Source organism: Triturus cristatus, chromosome 5_2 (genome assembly GCF_964204655.1).
Source record: "Triturus cristatus chromosome 5_2, aTriCri1.1, whole genome shotgun sequence".
In the NCBI taxonomy this organism is placed as follows: Eukaryota; Metazoa; Chordata; class Amphibia; order Caudata; family Salamandridae; genus Triturus; species Triturus cristatus.
This window is the reverse complement of record NC_140588.1, coordinates 1,085,490,107-1,085,507,549: the sequence shown is the minus strand read 5'-3', so window position 1 is coordinate 1,085,507,549 and position 17,443 is coordinate 1,085,490,107. Positions and strand designations below refer to the sequence as shown.

The following is a 17,443-nucleotide window of genomic DNA, read 5'->3' as shown; positions in this document are numbered from 1 at the left end:
AGCAAAATGCATAAGAGCTGTGGTAGATCTACTTACACCATTCTCCTTTAACTTTAGTTGGGCACCCCAAGTTCCTTTCTCATCAAAAGTGACTCCTAAGTAACAAAAAAAGGGTACCCTCGAAATTGGGGAATTGTTACAGCTAAAGGCCCTAATCTTCATGTTTTTCCTCCGTGAGCCTGTAACCATAACATGGGATTTAGTGGTGTTGATCTTTAGGTCCAAGGCTTCCATGAAACCACCAAAATGATCTAATAATCTTTGCAGGCCCGTACCAGTCCGAGCTACAAGGACGGCATCGTCCGCATACAGCAGTACCGGAATGGGTAGCCCCCCCATATGCGGTATGTCCAAGGTAGCTGAATCCAGGGATTTCCCCAAGGAATTAATATATAGTGTAAAAAGGAGAGGGGCCAGAATGCAGCCTTGTCTGACCCCTCTTCCTGACCTAAACTTCGCAGTGCATCTCCCTTCCCTTGTGACCCTAACCGAGGCCGACAGATTTTGGTGAAGGTCGTGCAAAAAATTAACCAAGGTGCTATCCAAACCCATGTCTCGCAAAATAATCCAAAGTTTTGAGCGATTTACCAAATCGAAAGCAGAAGATAAGTCCATAAATCCCAAATAAAGAAGCCCACCCTTCGCCACAGTGTATTTACTAATGATAAGGTGAAGGTTTAAACATTGGTCCATGGTCCCTCTATGTGCTCTGAAACCGTACTGTAAGTCCGATAGGGTCCCGCTCTCCCCTAGCCAGTCCCCCATTCTTTGCAAAATAACTCTGCCCAGAATCTTAACGGCAGAGTCCAACAGGGAGATTGGTCTATAGCAGGCAGGGTCCCCCCTATTCCCTTTCTTAAAAATAGGCACGATAATGGAGGTAGACCAGGAGGAAGGAAAACCAGCTGCAGGTATCGCATTAAACACATTGGTTAGTATTTTTGACCAAAATTGCGGATACTGGATGTAAAGATCTGCAGGGACCCCATCCGGGCCCGGGGCCTTATGTTTACTTGTATCTTTAATCGCCCTCTCAACCTCAGTGATGTTAAACTTCAGGTGAGGTGTAGCATGGGTACTGACTGATGGCGTTAATGCTGTGGATTCATAAATCTGTTTAAAGTGGCCAAGCCATCTTCCATCTTCGATCACACAGTCCATATCAGTTTTCCCATCCTCGGAAAAGAAAGGCTGGTTCACCAAGGCCCAAAACTTTTTGCTATCTCTCAATACATCAGTGGATAGTAAACTATCCCAAGCTTCCTCCTTAATTTGGTTTTTGCGATTAGTGACTGCAATTTTGTATTCTTTCCTTAGTTTGGTCACTAAGGGCCTATCTCTGGGTTTATGTTTTAATGCTTTCAACAGGGCACTGTGTTTTAGCGAGCAATCCTTGTTAAACCATTTAAAGATCTTCTTGTTCCTTAGAGCGCCTGGCCTTAACTCCAAGTTCTTAGAGATCCTTGTACATATTTCCTCATACGCTACCATAACATCAGAACCAGGGGCAGTTGGATCTAGGCACACTGCCAAATTAGCCTCCGCCTCTTGGGCTAATATTTGAAAGAATTGCTCAGGGACAATCATCCCCCACTTAAGGCGCCTTCCCTGATCCTTAGTTATCAGAACATTTGGAGCTGCCACACTTGTTGATCTGCTAATCCGGAAACAATCTAGGTCCAGCACTAAGAGGACAGGGTGATGATCACTGAAACTAGCAGTAACAACCCTATACTCACGTGCCTTAGACATGACCCCGGATGATACAAAAATATAGTCTATGACAGTATTGGCGTCTCTCCCAATAAATGTTGGAGGTCTGGGTTCACTTTTGCCCTGCTCAATTTCAAATAGATTTAAGTTTGCAAGAAAAGTCTCCAGGCACTCACCCTCGTTTGTGTGTTCAAAATGGGGAATGCCCTCGGTCGGTAAGCCCCCATATCTATCATTAAAACAATCTCCCTCACAGGGATGAATGTTAAAATCACCCAGGATTACCATCTCTGGGACGGAATTGCAATCTTGTCTATAGACTGACAGGAATTCTAACAAGGAGGTCAAATGCTCATTCGCATGAGAAACCTCCTTGGAGTTATAAAAATTAATGATCAAAAAAACTTTAGTATCAGATAAAATCCACTCCACAACTAACGTGTTCATGGGTGCGGAATCTAATTTTTTAAAGACCCCCGTTAAGTTCAGAGAACATAGTGTAAGTAAGCCACCCTTTGCTCTGCCTCTCGCTCCTGGCACTGCTGGGGTTGAAAAACTACAAAAACCATCCAATGAGAAGCTTCTAGTGGTATCCCATGTTTCTTGGATTGCCAAGACGTCATATTGTTTTACAAACCCTTGCCATATGGGGTCTTGAGCCTTTACATTTAAACCTGCCACGTTCCAGGTTAGAAATTTGCAGTATGATGACTCTGCGTTAGGGGGGGTAAGCGCACCCCGACAACCACCCTCCGCTGGGTCTTTATCAGGAGTATAAGAAGTGTTTAGTTTAATCAAATCCTCCATAGCAACAGCCTTAATTGGTTGAGTAGGAATAATCTGGGAACTCCGATCAGGTTCCAAGCTCTGTGTTTGTCAGTCAACCCAATCTGTGGTTGACAGACATTCAAAACGATTAGCTATTGGGAAGTGCGAGGGATTTTCCAGACCATTTGTAAACTGTTGGTAATGATAGGGTTGGCTGTAATGTGAACCAACAAGAGGGCCGCCTTGACGTAGTCTACCTCTTCTACTCCTTACCTGATTCCATCCCGCATTCCACCCCTCCTCCCACCCATGGGGTTGTATCTCCCAGGGGGGATTAGATCGTTGTCTAAATTTACTGTCATGTGGTCCTTTTAACCAACTCCATCGGTTATCAACTTGATTTTGTGGGAGGTAAAAATAAGACAAAGGTCTAGCAACCACCGTGCTCGTCTGGAATCTAGGGGATCCACTACTACAAATAAACTCTACCACCTCAGTATTCTCAAAGGTGACCACTACACAGTCCCCTTGTAGGTTTTTTCTATTGCCTCCTACCCACGGAGCTCTCTCAATCATTAAAATATTGCACAGTATGTTTGGCGGGAGAGGATAATTTTTAGATAGCCAATAACATACTTTATTTTTTAGGGCCTGATACGATTCAACTTCTGGCGAAGAGATTTCAGTAACGCCAGTGAGAATAATTACGTAAGGGCAGGCATCAGGGGGAAGATGGATGTTTCTACGGGCCATGCCCTTGGCTCTATCGGGTGCATCAAAATTTAGAGGCTGTGATAAGTGATCACTTAATGTAGCCTGAGCGGAATTGCTCTTGGTTGTTATCAGGGATTGATCTATTTTCTGAGTTTGATCGGTTCTGGGGGCTTTTATAATAATGCCATCCTGATTTATAGCGTTACTGGAATTCTTGGGGGTCATTTTTGCGGTCTCCAGCGGTTTGTTAACAGCCACCGAAGGCTTATTGCCCTTTTTAGCTGGAATAATAACCTGGGCAGTTCTATTATTCAAGGTGAAGCTAGGGGCACTTATGTCCTTATGTATGTTTTTTAGGACAGTTTCCAAACAGCGTAGTCTAGCCTCTAAGGGTTCCAGCAGTATTTTTAACATATTAAAAATAGTGGTATTACTCATGCTTGAACCATGGCCCTCCTGTAGTGGAGATTTTGCTGAGTTGCCCGCTTCCCCGGTCAACTCCAGGATTTCCTCCAGGCTATGATCGATAATAGTATCATCAGGAAGGCTCAGGGGTAAGCCACTCTTAATCACATGCGATCCCTCTGTGGAATTGGGTAAAGCTACTGGCAATTTATCCATGTTAGGGGGGTTAGGGGGAATTCGAACCTTCTTTCCTTTATGAATAGATGATTTGTTGGTTTTTCGAATTTGCTTAGGGATAGCCCCTTCTGTCCGACCCCTTTCTTTTGTGACGGATATATTGTTAGAGGTATTTGACTCGCTTTGTTGCACTCCGCATTCTGATGGGAAATGGAGGTTAGGAGAAGCCTCCAGATCCTGCGAGGTGTTTAAAGCGTCAAGATCCCCAGTCTCTCCAGTACTATGTACTAGGACCTGTATATCTGTCCGAGAATCAGTGTTGGGTGTCTGTGCCTGTGCTATAAGGCCCAAGGAGGATCGTTTGGCCATGGCCAGGTCTTGGGACACTCTCCTATCCATTAAAGTTATACCCTCATCAATTAGTGCATGAGTGCGAGTAATAAAATCATCCAAGGTTCCTCTAAGTTTTTTAGCTCCTACAGCGGCCATGCTTCTGGTTTCACGACAATTCATGGCCTATAATCCTACCAGTAAGGGCACAAGGGAGCGAAGTACAACCGACTAAGGGTTATGGCCCAGCCCAGCCTCCTCTGGCCTCTGAGGGCCACAGAGGGCCCGCCCTTTGCCCGGGCTTCGTTCCGGGCTTCGTTCCGGGCCTCGTACCGCTAGCGCGCTTGGGCGTAGACCGAGATAAGCCCGGGGGAGGAGTAGGGGGCGTGAACGGGAAGAGGAACCAGGTGAGCAGAGTTAGTGGAGCGCAATGCTCCGTGGTCCTCGCAGTCCCGTGGGTTAGTCAATCAGCATCCAGCCCCCAACAAACAGCATAGCGTCCGATACGTTGAAGAACAGCAGAGAGTCCCACCGTTGAGAAGCCCCAGCCAAGGTTTTATACGCTTTGAGGCCAACGAGCGGCTCCCGCGCAGCGGGGGCCGCGAGGCGTGGCAGTGGAGGGAGGAACCAGGCGGGAAGAGGAACCAGGTGAGCAGAGTTAGTGGAGCGCAATGCTCCGTGGTCCTCGCAGTCCCGTGGGTTAGTCAATCAGCATCCAGCCCCCAACAAACAGCATAGCGTCCGATACGTTGAAGAACAGCAGAGAGTCCCACCGTTGAGAAGCCCCAGCCAAGGTTTTATACGCTTTGAGGCCAACGAGCGGCTCCCGCGCAGCGGGGGCCGCGCGGCGTGGCAGTGGAGGGAGGAACCAGGCGGGAAGAGGAACCAGGTGAAAGTACATTCAGCAATTTAGCAAAAAGTGGGGGCATACCATGCAAGAAAGATGGCACTTTCTCACACAACCCCCTCCCAAACGAAAGGTGATGAGACTAACCTTGTCCTATGGAGTCTTCATTGTCTAAGTGGAAGAACCTGGAAAGTCCATCTGCATTGGCATGGGCAGTCCCTTTGGGAAGCTGGCCTGTCTTATTAGTTTCAGGACCTAACTCCCAAGGCTCCTCTCCTTGTCTTTTAGTGTCATTGTCCCATTTTTCTATTTTGGGTTTTGAGGTGCATACCTCTGCAAATTCTAACTTAGCCAGGGGTAGGCCCAGCTTACCCACAGAGGTTACCTACAACTTGAGCAACCCCACCATGACCTATAAGGTCAGGTGGCCTGACTTGCTATTTGGCAGGGGGTTAGGCCACCATGCCAAGGATAGGGCTGCCATGAAGGCTAACACCCAGCAGAGGCTGCTGACAGCTGTCAGTGCCCAGAACCACACCTTTAGCTCCTGACTGGCAAGTGAGGGGGCTATCTTATAGGTCTCTTTGGGTCCTGGCTGTTGGTCTGTTTGAGGGTGGGGGTTCACTACTCTTTGTAGGGAGCACCCTTTCTCCACCCTTTGTTCTGCCATCTGAGGAGCCACTAACTCAGACTGGACAGTTGCCTGACTAGTCAGGTCTTGTTGTTGGTTAGGGGGGGCTGTACCAGTGCCATTGTTTGGGTCTTCCCTCACTGGGATAGAATCTCCCTGGCCCTCTGGAACTGTGGCTAACAGTTGCCCACCTCTCCTAAACTGTTTCTTCTCACTCTTTTGGGGCTCAGCTGCACTGACTGCAGGTTGAGCACCCACCGGTTCTTTGGGTGAGGCCTGGCATTGGGCCAGCACCTCTCTTTGGCTCAGTTCCACCTCTAAGTGATCATTCCGCAAGATACAATCAAGGGGGAGGTTTTTACTGACTATCACTTTTCTCCATCTAAGGGATCCAGCTGTGGCTAGGGGCACTATAGCCACAGGCCTAACAGTGACTCCCCCTGGGACAGTTCTCACCCTTCTTGTTTCCCCTGGGACATATTGGTGTGGGAATACCAACCTGTCATGCAGCACAGTGTGACTGGCTCAGGTATCTCTCAGGGCAGTGGCTGGGATTCCATTCACCAGTAGGTGGTGGAAGTGTCTACTCCCCTCTGGGATCTCAAGCTTGCTTCTTGGGCCCATTCCCCAGTTGAAAGCTAGGAGGACTTCCTCATCTGAGGACCCTCCCTCCCAAGCTACACTGGCAACCCCTGGGGCGACACTAGTCACCCCTGGAGCTGTACTAGGGATTTTGTTTTTAGGACAGCTAGAGTCCTTGGTGTGGTGTCCAGACTTCTGACAGTTGTAACACCATATTCTGTTGGGATCCCAATTCCTACCTTGGTACCCTGGTTTAGTTTGTGAGGTGTCTTGGGGCCCACCCTCCTGGACAGGTTTTTGGGGGGCTACCTGGGACTCCTTACTTTTATCCGCAATGGGTTCACTCTCTTTCTTTTGGGGAGGCTTTGGGACCCCTTTGTTTTGGTCACCCCCAGTGGACGTCCTAGTTACCCTAGTCTTGACCCAGTGGTCTGCCTTCTTTCCCAATTCTTGGGGAGAAATTAGACCTAGGTCTACCAAATGCTGATGCAACTTTTCATTTGTGCAGTTACTTAAAATATGTTCCTTCATGAATAAATTGTACAAACCAGTAAAATCCTGCACACCATGTCCAGCTAACCAACCATCCAGTGTCTTCACTGAGAAATCTACAAAATCAATCCAGGACTGGGTCTCGGTTTTGTGAGCCCCCTGAATCTAATTCTATACTCCTCAGTGGTGAATCCAAATCCCTCAATCAGAGCTTTCTTCATGAGGTCATAGGATCCTGCCTCTGGCCCAGAAAGGGTCAGAAGCCTGTCCCTGCAGTTACCAGAGAACAGTTCCCACAGGAGTGCCCCCCAGAGAGTTTTCTTTACTTTTCTGATATCACAAGCCCTCTCAAAGGCTGTGAACCATTTGGTGATATAATCACCTTCCTCAACATTTAGGGACAATCCCTTTGGGGATTTTAAGATCAGAAGTTTCCTCCCTATCCTTGTTTTTATTATTGCTGCCACCATTGATGGGTGCTAACCCCATCTCTCTCCTTTCTTTTTCTAGAGCCAGGAACCTGGACTCTAGCTCTACTCTTTTGGTCAGCCTTGCTAAAAGGCTGTCCTCTTCACTGGTGGGACCCCAGTGTTCTCTCTGGGACCAGAGCCACCTGTGTGGTCTCTAGGTGCCCAGATGCTAATTCTTGGGTTGGAGGGTATGGGTGCCCTCGCCTCCCTAGGGAACAGCATGGGGGGGTTATTATCCACCTCCTCTGCTTCCCTTGCCTCATCTGACTGGCCATCACCATGTTCAGATGGGTGGTCCTTAGCATACTCAGCCAAGAGCTCCTGGAGCCCTAATTTGGTTGGATGCAGGCCCATTTGTAAATTTGTAAGTTTGCCTAAGGACCTCAATTCCTTGAAAGACAAGTGTAAGTAAGGTGTGAGGTTGAGCTCCTCCACCAGGTCCATGTTATTATTATCACTAATAGCTGGGTTTGTTTGAGACATTCTAACCTGACAGTTCTAACCCTCTACCCTGACTATAGTGACTTTTATTTTTCTAAAATTCGAATGGGACTTAAGCAAGGCCCTAGCAAGACTTTTAGTAATTTTGGAAAAGACCAATCAGAATTCTAAAGACAATTTTTAAGAGTTCTGTCGTGTGATCAGATGGTAACCAAGTAGTCCAACAAATGCAAGTTTGTATCCCACCGCTGATCCACCAATGTGAGAAAGTGGCTCTGTATATACTGTTCCTTAATAGGTACAGGGTGTACAGAGTCCACAGACCCCAAGGGTTTAACAGAGGTTAAAGTTAGATATAACCTTACTCTCCAAAGTGGTAGCCTGGTCGAGCAGTAAGGCAGTATCAGAGGACAGTGTAAAGCATTTGTTGTACACATTCAGTCAGCAAATGGTTCCACACACTCAATAACTGAACTCTAGGCCAATGGTTTGTATATAAAAAAATATATGCTTGTTTTATTTTAGAACCAACACTTGGAATTAAAATATACTTTCTCGACAGGAGAGGTTTCATAGAAATACTTTTGTATATGCAATAGACTTTTTAGTAAACAGTTACAAGTAGTTGCAGTAGGCAACTCTATTCCTAAACACAATACATTGAGCTCAATGATAAATTCAAATGATATGCAACAGATTACTTTTTAGATTACTTTTGTAATTCCAGGCCTGGATCCTAGATCCAGTCCTGGGTCAGTTCTCAGAATCAGCTGTTGAAAGTCGACTTTGGTACTGTAATGATTTTTAACTAATATTTAGCTATTTCAAAAGTTAGCACTTAGAAAATATTTCAGAGCAAACAATCAATGATTCCCTATGGAAGGAAATGTAGGTTACAGGTACAGTAGGTTATTGTTACTTTTGTAATCCAGTACTGGGTGTCTAGACTCAGTACTGGGACCTTTATCCAAAACAGGTAAGTAATTACGTTTTCAGATGTTATACGATTTTTGATGAATATTTAGAAATTGCAGAAATCAAGACTTAGAAGAAATTTCACAGAAAAGCAGTCAATGGTTTCCTATGGAAGAAAAATGAGTTAAAGGTAAGTATAGTTGTGGGTACTTTTCAGAGTCAGTGCTGGGCACCAAGATCCAGCACTGGGAGCTCACCTAAGAGCAGGTGAGTAAATTCGTTTTTGTCACTCGGCTGATTTTTGGTGAATATTTGAAGATTTGAAAAGTCCACACTTAGAAGAAATTTCAAGAAAAAGCCAGTCAATGTTACCCCATGAGGAAAATGAAGTTAGCGGTTTAAGGGTAAGTACTCGACTGGCAGAGTTGAAGTTCTGGGCATAGACTCGGGGGTCCCACAGCGGTTTCAGGACGGCCGGGTGCTGAGAGAGTTAGGCCCAATGTTATCCTATGAGGGATAGGGGGGCCTTGGTTGGTGGCTGCTGTCTGGCAAGCCACGCGGCTGTGACGCTCAATGGAAGTTTTAGACCTGAGGATGACCGTGTAATTCTACAGTGGTCGAAACGCCGTCGACGCTTATGTGGCCAAAAATTTATGAAGGACACATTCATTTTGTATATTTTGTACCCTCATTGTAACGTGTAATTTTTCAGTTGCCACCTGTCTGGTTTGTGATTTGTATTGTTTGTTTACCTGCTAAAACCCGGCATCTCCAGTGGTCAGCAACCTCAAAAACCCCGGAGGACCTGACTGCCTTGCTCATCTACAAAGACTGGGACTCCCACGAGCAGTGGTTCTGCTCAAAGCAAGTACCAAACCCCTAGTGCCAAACAGGAACCGCGACTCCTTCACACTCTGCACCCGCCAAGCCCGGCCTGTGCCTGAGTGGAGAAAGACCCAGAGGACGTCCCCCCGGCGAATGTGACCAAGAATTCAGCACCCAAGGACCCACCTCGATGCTCCTGACGACGCCTGCAGCCTCAGAACCAGGGACCCCTCCAACCGCGACCAGCAGAGGGTAAGATTTCTCGACGCGAAAAGACACCCCTGCACCCGGCGGCCTCCTGTGCCAAGATCCTGGGTGCCTACCTAACCTACAGCTTCCCAACTTACCTCTCGAAGTGGTGGTCGCACCTGAAGAATCTTAGTCCCCGAGCTTGCAGCCTTTGTTCGTCTGGTAGCTTCTCCATTGAAATCCATTGAGCGCCCGACGGCTCAAAAGCACCTTGCACCCAGCCGCCCGAGTGCCCTTGGGAGTGCAACATCTATCCTAATCTACTTCAACAACTTGCCCTGAGTAAGTGACCAGGAGCCCAGCACCAACAGCCGCGTGGCCTGCTTGCTAGCACCCACCAACCAAAGGCCCCCTGCCTGCCATAGGCTAACATTGGACTTAACTCTCTGCACCCGGTTGCCCCTGTGCCGCTGAGGGTGTAACAACTGTACCTACCTAACCCTGGGAGACCCCTGAGTCTATGCCCAGAACTTTAACTCTGCCAGTCGAGTACTTACCTAAAAGCCGATAACTCACTTTTCCTCCATAGGTAACATTGACTGGTTTCACTTGGAAATTCTTCTGTCGAGTTTCTAAACTTTAAATTATCCACTAAAAATCAGCCGATCAACGAAAACGAAATTACACACCTGTTATCAGGAGAGATCCCAGTGCTGTATCTTGGTGTCCAGCACTCACCCTGAAAAGTATTTACAACCGTACTTACTGATAACTTGATTTTCCTCCATAGGATAACATTGCCTGGTTTTTACCAGAAATTCTTCTAAGTGTTGATTTTTGAAACAAACAAATATTCCTTAAAAATCGCCTGTGTAACAAAAACGATTTCTTTCAACTGTTTACAGGAAATGCACCAGGGCTGAATCCAGGATCCAGCCCTGAGTAAGAAAATCACACGCAAAATAACTAATATTGCATTTACTTAAAAAGTTCCATTGAGCTCAATGTTATAATTGTGTTTGAATTGTGTTGCCTACTGCAACATCTGTAACTATTGCATTCAAAAGTCTATTGCCTATTAAAAGTATTTAACTAAAGCATCTCATTCTGAGAAAGTATATTTTGATACCTATTGTTGGTTCTAAACATAAAACAACCATATATTTTTATATACAAACAATTGGCCTAGAGCTCAGTTCTTGAGTGTGTGAGACCATTTGCTGACTGAGTGTGTAGAACAAATTGTTTACACTGTCCTCTGATACTGCCTTACTAGTCGACCAAGCTAACACTTTAGAGAGTAAGGTTCTATCTAACTTTAGCCTGTGCCAAACCTCTGGGGACTGTGGACTCTGTGCTCACTGAACCTTACTTTGGTGCAGTATATACAGAGCCACTTTCTTACAGAGTACTGCTATATTCTCTGGCTTGACCTTGACACAGAGTCTGGCACCTGGGAGATATTCTGATTGGAGGAATCTGCTGTTAGTTTGAATGTCCCCCAGAAAGAGCATTACTGAAGGTAAGTAACTTGTTCATCGAGTTCACTGCGTGGGATTTCGCTACGCTCTACCGTAGCCCCACTTTTGCTTCATTCCACTGCAAGACTACACCATGACGAGATCTACTGCTATGTTTGCTAATATCACACAAATATACATCCGATTTGATAATAAGTTGGAGGGACGTAATAAGATGACCAATTTTCTGGACCATAAATAATAGCGGGTCAGAGGCAGCTTCCTATGTCTGAATGGAGCTAAACAAAATCCATAATCTTGGATGGTCAAGATGCTGCCTGCCATACAGTGGCCTCCCAGTCTATGATGTGCTTCCTTCCCAGAATGCAACACAATGGGGCTATATTTTGACTTGAATCTCATTCATCTTGCAAATTAAAGCTATGGTCATGGAGATCAACCATACATATTCTGAAAAATAATTCCTACCATGCAAACCTCACACTAAATTGAACTTAAAAAATGTCTCGTTTTGGGATGGATAGACTATTTTAATTTGGTCTACACAGGCCTGTGATAGCAAAAATTAAGCTGCTATGGTTTGCTTGAACTTAAGTAAATGTGCCTGTGGCAAACTGCCTTCAAAAACACTTTATTGGCACCTAGTGGATGAGAGGATTGAATTGAAAACAATTATCCTGAAGACCAGTTGGCACAAAGGCCCATCACATTTACAAAATCTGCAACCACACCACATCTCTACGACATGACTGATCTGCATCAACAGACCTGATCCCACCTCACTCATTTAATGATCAAAAACGCATTGAGCAAACCCATAGAGAGTGATGAGGTGTATTGCTTCGCCCTCCACCAGGAAAGGGATTTCCCTCATAAAATGAGGCACATCAAAAGACCGTTTTCAAAATAAAGTATGCGGTTTTATTTGTGCAACCCTCTCTTACAAAAAGGATTTCCCATATATCAAATGAAAACCGCATATAAATGTACATAGAGGTGTGTGTGTGTTTATATATAGGTGTGTGTGTATGTGTAAGCAAGCAATAATAACCCACTTATAAGTATGTAAATGCAACTGTTAAAGGCATGCAATAAAATACATGCAGATAATAATACTGGATGGTCACTGCAAGAAATCAAAGATATATGTATACTTAATACATCAGTTGATTATAACCACGGCAGACTTGAATGTGCACACACACACTCACACATCACAATGCCAATAATCAAAAGAAAACTCCTCAGATGTTTATAACCACTGGAGACCTGACACATTCGCATCACAATGTCAATAAAAGAACGACATCACCGATCAAGTATCTCATATTCTTGCCAACTCAGCTGGAGGAGCCCATGACAGCCAGGTAGAAGTCCTGATCTGGACCCTAAAAACTTTCCCTGCGGCAACACATCTTTTCCACAGCGAGCTTCCTTCTGAGCGCCAAGTGTCCCTTCCTTTAATACCTTTTATTCAACCTGAGGAGAAGGTTCTAGAAACCTTGCCCCTTTTCTTCTGTTACGAAAAACCGAGCTGACAGTACTGCTCTGTGTCAAGGTCAAGGCAGAAGCTGGCCAGGTCACTGTATTTTGACTCTGAGACAGAGCTGTACATTCCACACATTTCTCTGGCAACAACAATCTCTGCATTGAGAAAGGTACCAAGCACACATCCCACCCCACATATTACCTCAGTGAAGCTTACAAAAGTCTCAAAGTGTAGGAAAAAACCTTGAACGTAAATAGCCTAAACAACTTGAGTAATCTAGGGGCCTGCCTGTGTGCGCAAAGCTCAAGCTAGACAGAGTCCGAATTCAAGATGGCACGAGGGCATGTCAAAGCCAATTGTAAGAACTTCATAATACTTCCCAGTGTTCAGCACAATGCACATTTCTTCACCACTGCCTATAGCATCCCACACTTCAATTCCCAATTTAAAACATAATGCACATTTGAGCAACACTGCATTTAACACTACATTCGGAGACCGAGAAGTACATTTCACACCTCTCTCTCTCATGCTTTCAAATGCACATCCCACATGTTTTGTTCCTGGAAAGGCCGTAAGAAGCGAACACTCTTCCTCTGAAACTACAAGGAGACAAAAGAAATCTTGAAGGAATAGGCACAGGCAGGAACAATGATGTTGTACATTCAAGAAAACACCTGAAGTCAATTAAAACAATGGTAGTCAAAGGTCATCACATGGTCCCAATATATGGAAGGGCCTCTGGTACTACACAAGGTCACAGGCCTGGCATACACTAAACCCAATATCAGAGCTAATCCCGTCTACCTCGAATTCAGAAAACTGCTAAAAATGGAGCTAGCAAGCAAACCTTTTTCCAGTATTGTTGCATTAAACCGCAGAGGAGAGGGTTGGAAAGTTTAAGCCACCCCATCTGACCTTTTGTTTATTTTATGTAAGACCTGAATAGAAGATGTGATGGCTATTCGCTTCAGACTGATCTTCTTACCAAGGGAAGTGGTGAAAGTGCTAATATGAGAGTCCCAGACATGGTGAATGCTTAAGATCACATCTAAGGGGAATAGATGACCCATTACTGTGCAGAGCCAGTAGGCAATCTCCTTACAGGGATACCATTAAAAAGGCCCTTGCACTGGACTATTTCTGCTGCCATGTTAATCGCATCTTAGACTGTGTTAAGTGGGCAGTGGCTACTCTAACTTAGAATGGGGGTACACTTTGAGAACCCCCATGATTGTTCAGCACCCTGGAGGAAAAACGTGATGCTTATTAAAATGCTGTGATCTCTAGTTGGTATGTAGAATACCAGAATGCCAAAGGCGCCTGAATTCCTGCAGGCACATAGACTCATTTCTTGTTCTGCCACAGCATGAATCTCATATGAAGAACACAGACTCCCAGGCCTCTCCTCTTGTGTTCTTAAGAAGGGGAGGGATATGAAAATGATTTGAGGGCCCACTCATGAGGTAGCTAGGGCCTTCGAGAATCAAAGGGTGTGAGATATGCAGAATCTAGCTGCTACAACTCTGGGACGCATTTGCATTCCATGTAGAAAGGTGTTCGATTTTCAGTTGCACCGCCTGGTAACCTATGTTGAAGACTTATGGAAGAACGAAACTTCTCTTACAAAGTGTCCACTTTCACTAAGTTCTGACTCCCTCCTTACCTTGTTAGATTTTAGAATTCACAATCGAGAAGTAAGATATACAGGCCTTATACTTTGATTTGATTACAATAGTACATTGTACTATCTCGGCACTATGCAACATGGGCAGTGTAAATGATTATTAATGGAATCCAGCCTATAAGTTTGAGTTACAGTAGGTTAGTAAGCATGATTGTTTCTCTGACTTCTTCCTCTCGCTCATTTCTGTCTCCCTTACTTCACAGATTTGCACATCAGCAGATGCAGCAGGCCCCCGTGATGAGTGCAATGAGCCACATGTCCAATCCAGGGGTCCAGGCGGGGGTCCGACCTGTTCAGATGTTACCTGAGCAGCAGCATGCATACCTCAGGCAGCAGATACTGAGGGTAAGTGTATTCATATCATGTATGGGTCTATCAGCAATCAGATACCTATGTGCTAGCAGCCATCTAGATCTTTTCACCGCTTACCCCCTATACGCATGCTCAGCGCCAAGATGCTCCTTCCGGAGCGAATGTTGCGCTTTATAAATACCCAAATAACAATAACAATGTAAGCCTAGGGGGCTGTTAGTGTGGATACAGAACTTAAATATGATTTAGTAATATGGGGGTACCTTGTGCAATAAAAGATTTTCCGTGTTGCGTGGCTTAGACTGTAAGTGGAGGTCATTTTGTCTCGATCACTCAAGCATCCCCAGCGCAAGTGTCGCACTTGGACCCAAGCATTGCAATCTAGTGGCTTAGTTTCCTTTGTATCATTGTAGGCATCTAGTCATTGGATGTGTTTTGTTTTGGAATAGTGTGGTTTTCAATTCCAGGTATCCGGTTTGGATCTCATATACATTTATGTAATGAATCTCAAGTTTTAACTTTGAAGGTAGATTGCTTTGTTCTGGGCAGGACCATACTTCCCTGTTTTTAATATCATGACACGAACGGGGGTTTTGCTTCCTATTGTGCATCATGCACCTGCCCTCGCTCTGCAGTCTTATTGTCACATCACTAGGGTGCTGCTTATAAGATGCTCTAGTGTCCTTCCTCTCTGATCCCTCCTCTTAATACATCTAATCATAGAAATCTGAAAGGTGTCAGTGACTGTGCATTACTTCATGTGCTGATTCTCAAACCCTCTCCTTACTAATTTAGTTTATATCTGCTCTTCCTCTACATTTTCCCTTTCTTGTGATCTTCTAAATAAATATGATTAAAAGAGCCAGTTGCTCAGACTTTGTTGAGGTAAATTCTATGCATTTTGCTCTTATGCGGCTTTGTATTGAGAGGAATTAGCATTAGCATTCTGGAATGTAGGTAAGAACCACTTGTACTCTGGGAAATTGATCCACAGTTGAAAAACCCGCAAGAAGCAGTTTAATTTAATTTTAATATTTGTAAGGCGCAACAAATCATCCCCTAGGGGATCTCTCGGCGCCTGGGAGGCAGATTACCGGAAGGGTGGTCCTCTAACAAAACAGCCACATTTTAAGAAGCTTCTTGAATTGTAACAGGTTAGGACATGCTCGCAGCTCCTCTGGTAGGCTATTCCAGTGGGTGGAGACTAGATAAGAGAATTCCCTGCCTCCCATCTTGGTTTTTCTGATTCTGCAGGTACGGAGCAGCCTTTGACTGCTAGATCTCAGGAGGCGCCCTGGGGAGTACCATTGCAGCTTCTCAGTTAAATATGTCGGTCCGTGTCCTTGCAGGGCTTTGAATACCAGGCACAGGAGTTTAAAAATTGATCTTTTCCTAATAGGAAGCCAATGAAGGTTCCGTAATAGAGGTAGTGAATGGGTTTGTGGTGACTTGTTTAGGGCCAGGCGTTCTGCCATGTTTTGTACAACCTGCAGCCGTGATAACAGATCTTCTCTGATCCCTACCAGTAGAGAGTTCCCATAGTCTAGTCTACTGACTAGAAGCGCCTGAATGAGAACTTTCCTGGTGTGAAGGGGGATCCAGGGAAAGACTTTTCTTAGCATGCGCATTATGCCGAAGCACTTGCCCGCGGTGATTTTTACGTGCTCCTCCATCGAGAGTTTGTCGTCAATCGCCACACCCAGGTCCTTAGCACATTTGTTTGGGAATGGGGGCTTCCCCTAATTCTTCGTGGACCATAACTCCTCAGCTTTGCCGAATAGCAAGATCCCAGTTTTACTAGAGTTCAGTTGTAAAAAGTTCTTGCTCGTCCAGGTAGCGGTTTTCAGCATGCAGCTCTTGAATTTTCTCTGGTCGAGGCAGGGTCTTTCCCAATGGGGACTATCACCTGTGTATCGTCTGCACAGGAGATCGTATGGAACCCGCATGATCTAATAATTGGGGCCAGCGTGGAGACATAAATATTGAACAGGGTGGGACTTAGGATGGAACCCTGTGGTACCCCCTTGTCCACCACTGTCATTTGAGATACAAACGTATCCATTTGTACACATTATGTTCTTTCTGTCACAAAGCTATGTATCCAATTTAAGGCCGGGTCTCTGACACCAATCCCTCGCAGTTTATCCAGAAGGACACTGTGGGAGATGGTGTCAAAGGCTGCTGACAGATCCAGGAGAACTAGTATAGCGGGGGTTCCTTCATCCAATAGCATCCTTATTGAGTCTGTGACCTCTGTTAAAGCCGATTCCGTGCTGTGACCAGCACGGAAGCCCGACAGCGACGGGTCAAGCAGATGATATTGTTCTAAATAGGAAGATAGTTGTCAATCAGAGATTCCATGATTTCAGAACAAAATTGAAGAAGAGAGATAGGCCTATAGTTTTGTAGATCTGTAGGTTTTTTGCGTAATGGCTTTATATATGCCTTTTTCCATTTTGCCGGGAACGTGGCTGTGTCCAGAGATAGGTTACATACATCTGTGATTGAGGAGGATAAGGCACACAGTGATTGAGTGAATTTTGCCTCTTTTGGAGAATTAAATGGGGGTGGTAGGCGGTGCTATGAAGCACCAGTACCATCCAATGTTTTCAATAAATTGAAGTCTTGTTGACATTCTGACTAGATTTTCGGAATTATTGCATAATAATAACATAGCTTAATTGTAACTGGTGTCTTGGAAGACAGTCTGTCTTATTTCAACTAATTCATCCAGTGAGTGGTGAATTACATTTAGAAGAGTGTTTAAGAATCAGTTGTCCAGTGGCGAACAGACAGTTATGACTCCATTCATGCTGTAGGTAGCCAAGGATATGGGGGCCCACTTCACTATGGAACACCACTAGTTACATCAGCCATAACTACAACATGTTGCAAACTCAACTGGGAATGGATCTGAGAGAAAGGCTGGCTCCTAAAACCCTGTTGTGGGTGGTTACTGGGCTAGAATCTGGATC

At 45.1% G+C, this 17,443-nt stretch overlaps 1 protein-coding gene across 7 annotated transcripts in view; it reads left to right on the top strand.

Moving 5' to 3' along the window:
* Positions 1-17,443, top strand: part of MED12 (mediator complex subunit 12) — a 956,599-nt gene that overhangs the window by 828,904 nt on the left and 110,252 nt on the right. For all 7 annotated transcript variants that reach the window (XM_085608424.1, XM_085608427.1, XM_085608421.1 and 4 more), the window contains one exon: positions 14,360-14,501. In XM_085608424.1, coding sequence (XP_085464550.1) covers positions 14,360-14,501 — 142 coding nt within the window. The remainder of the gene's footprint in view (positions 1-14,359; positions 14,502-17,443) is intronic.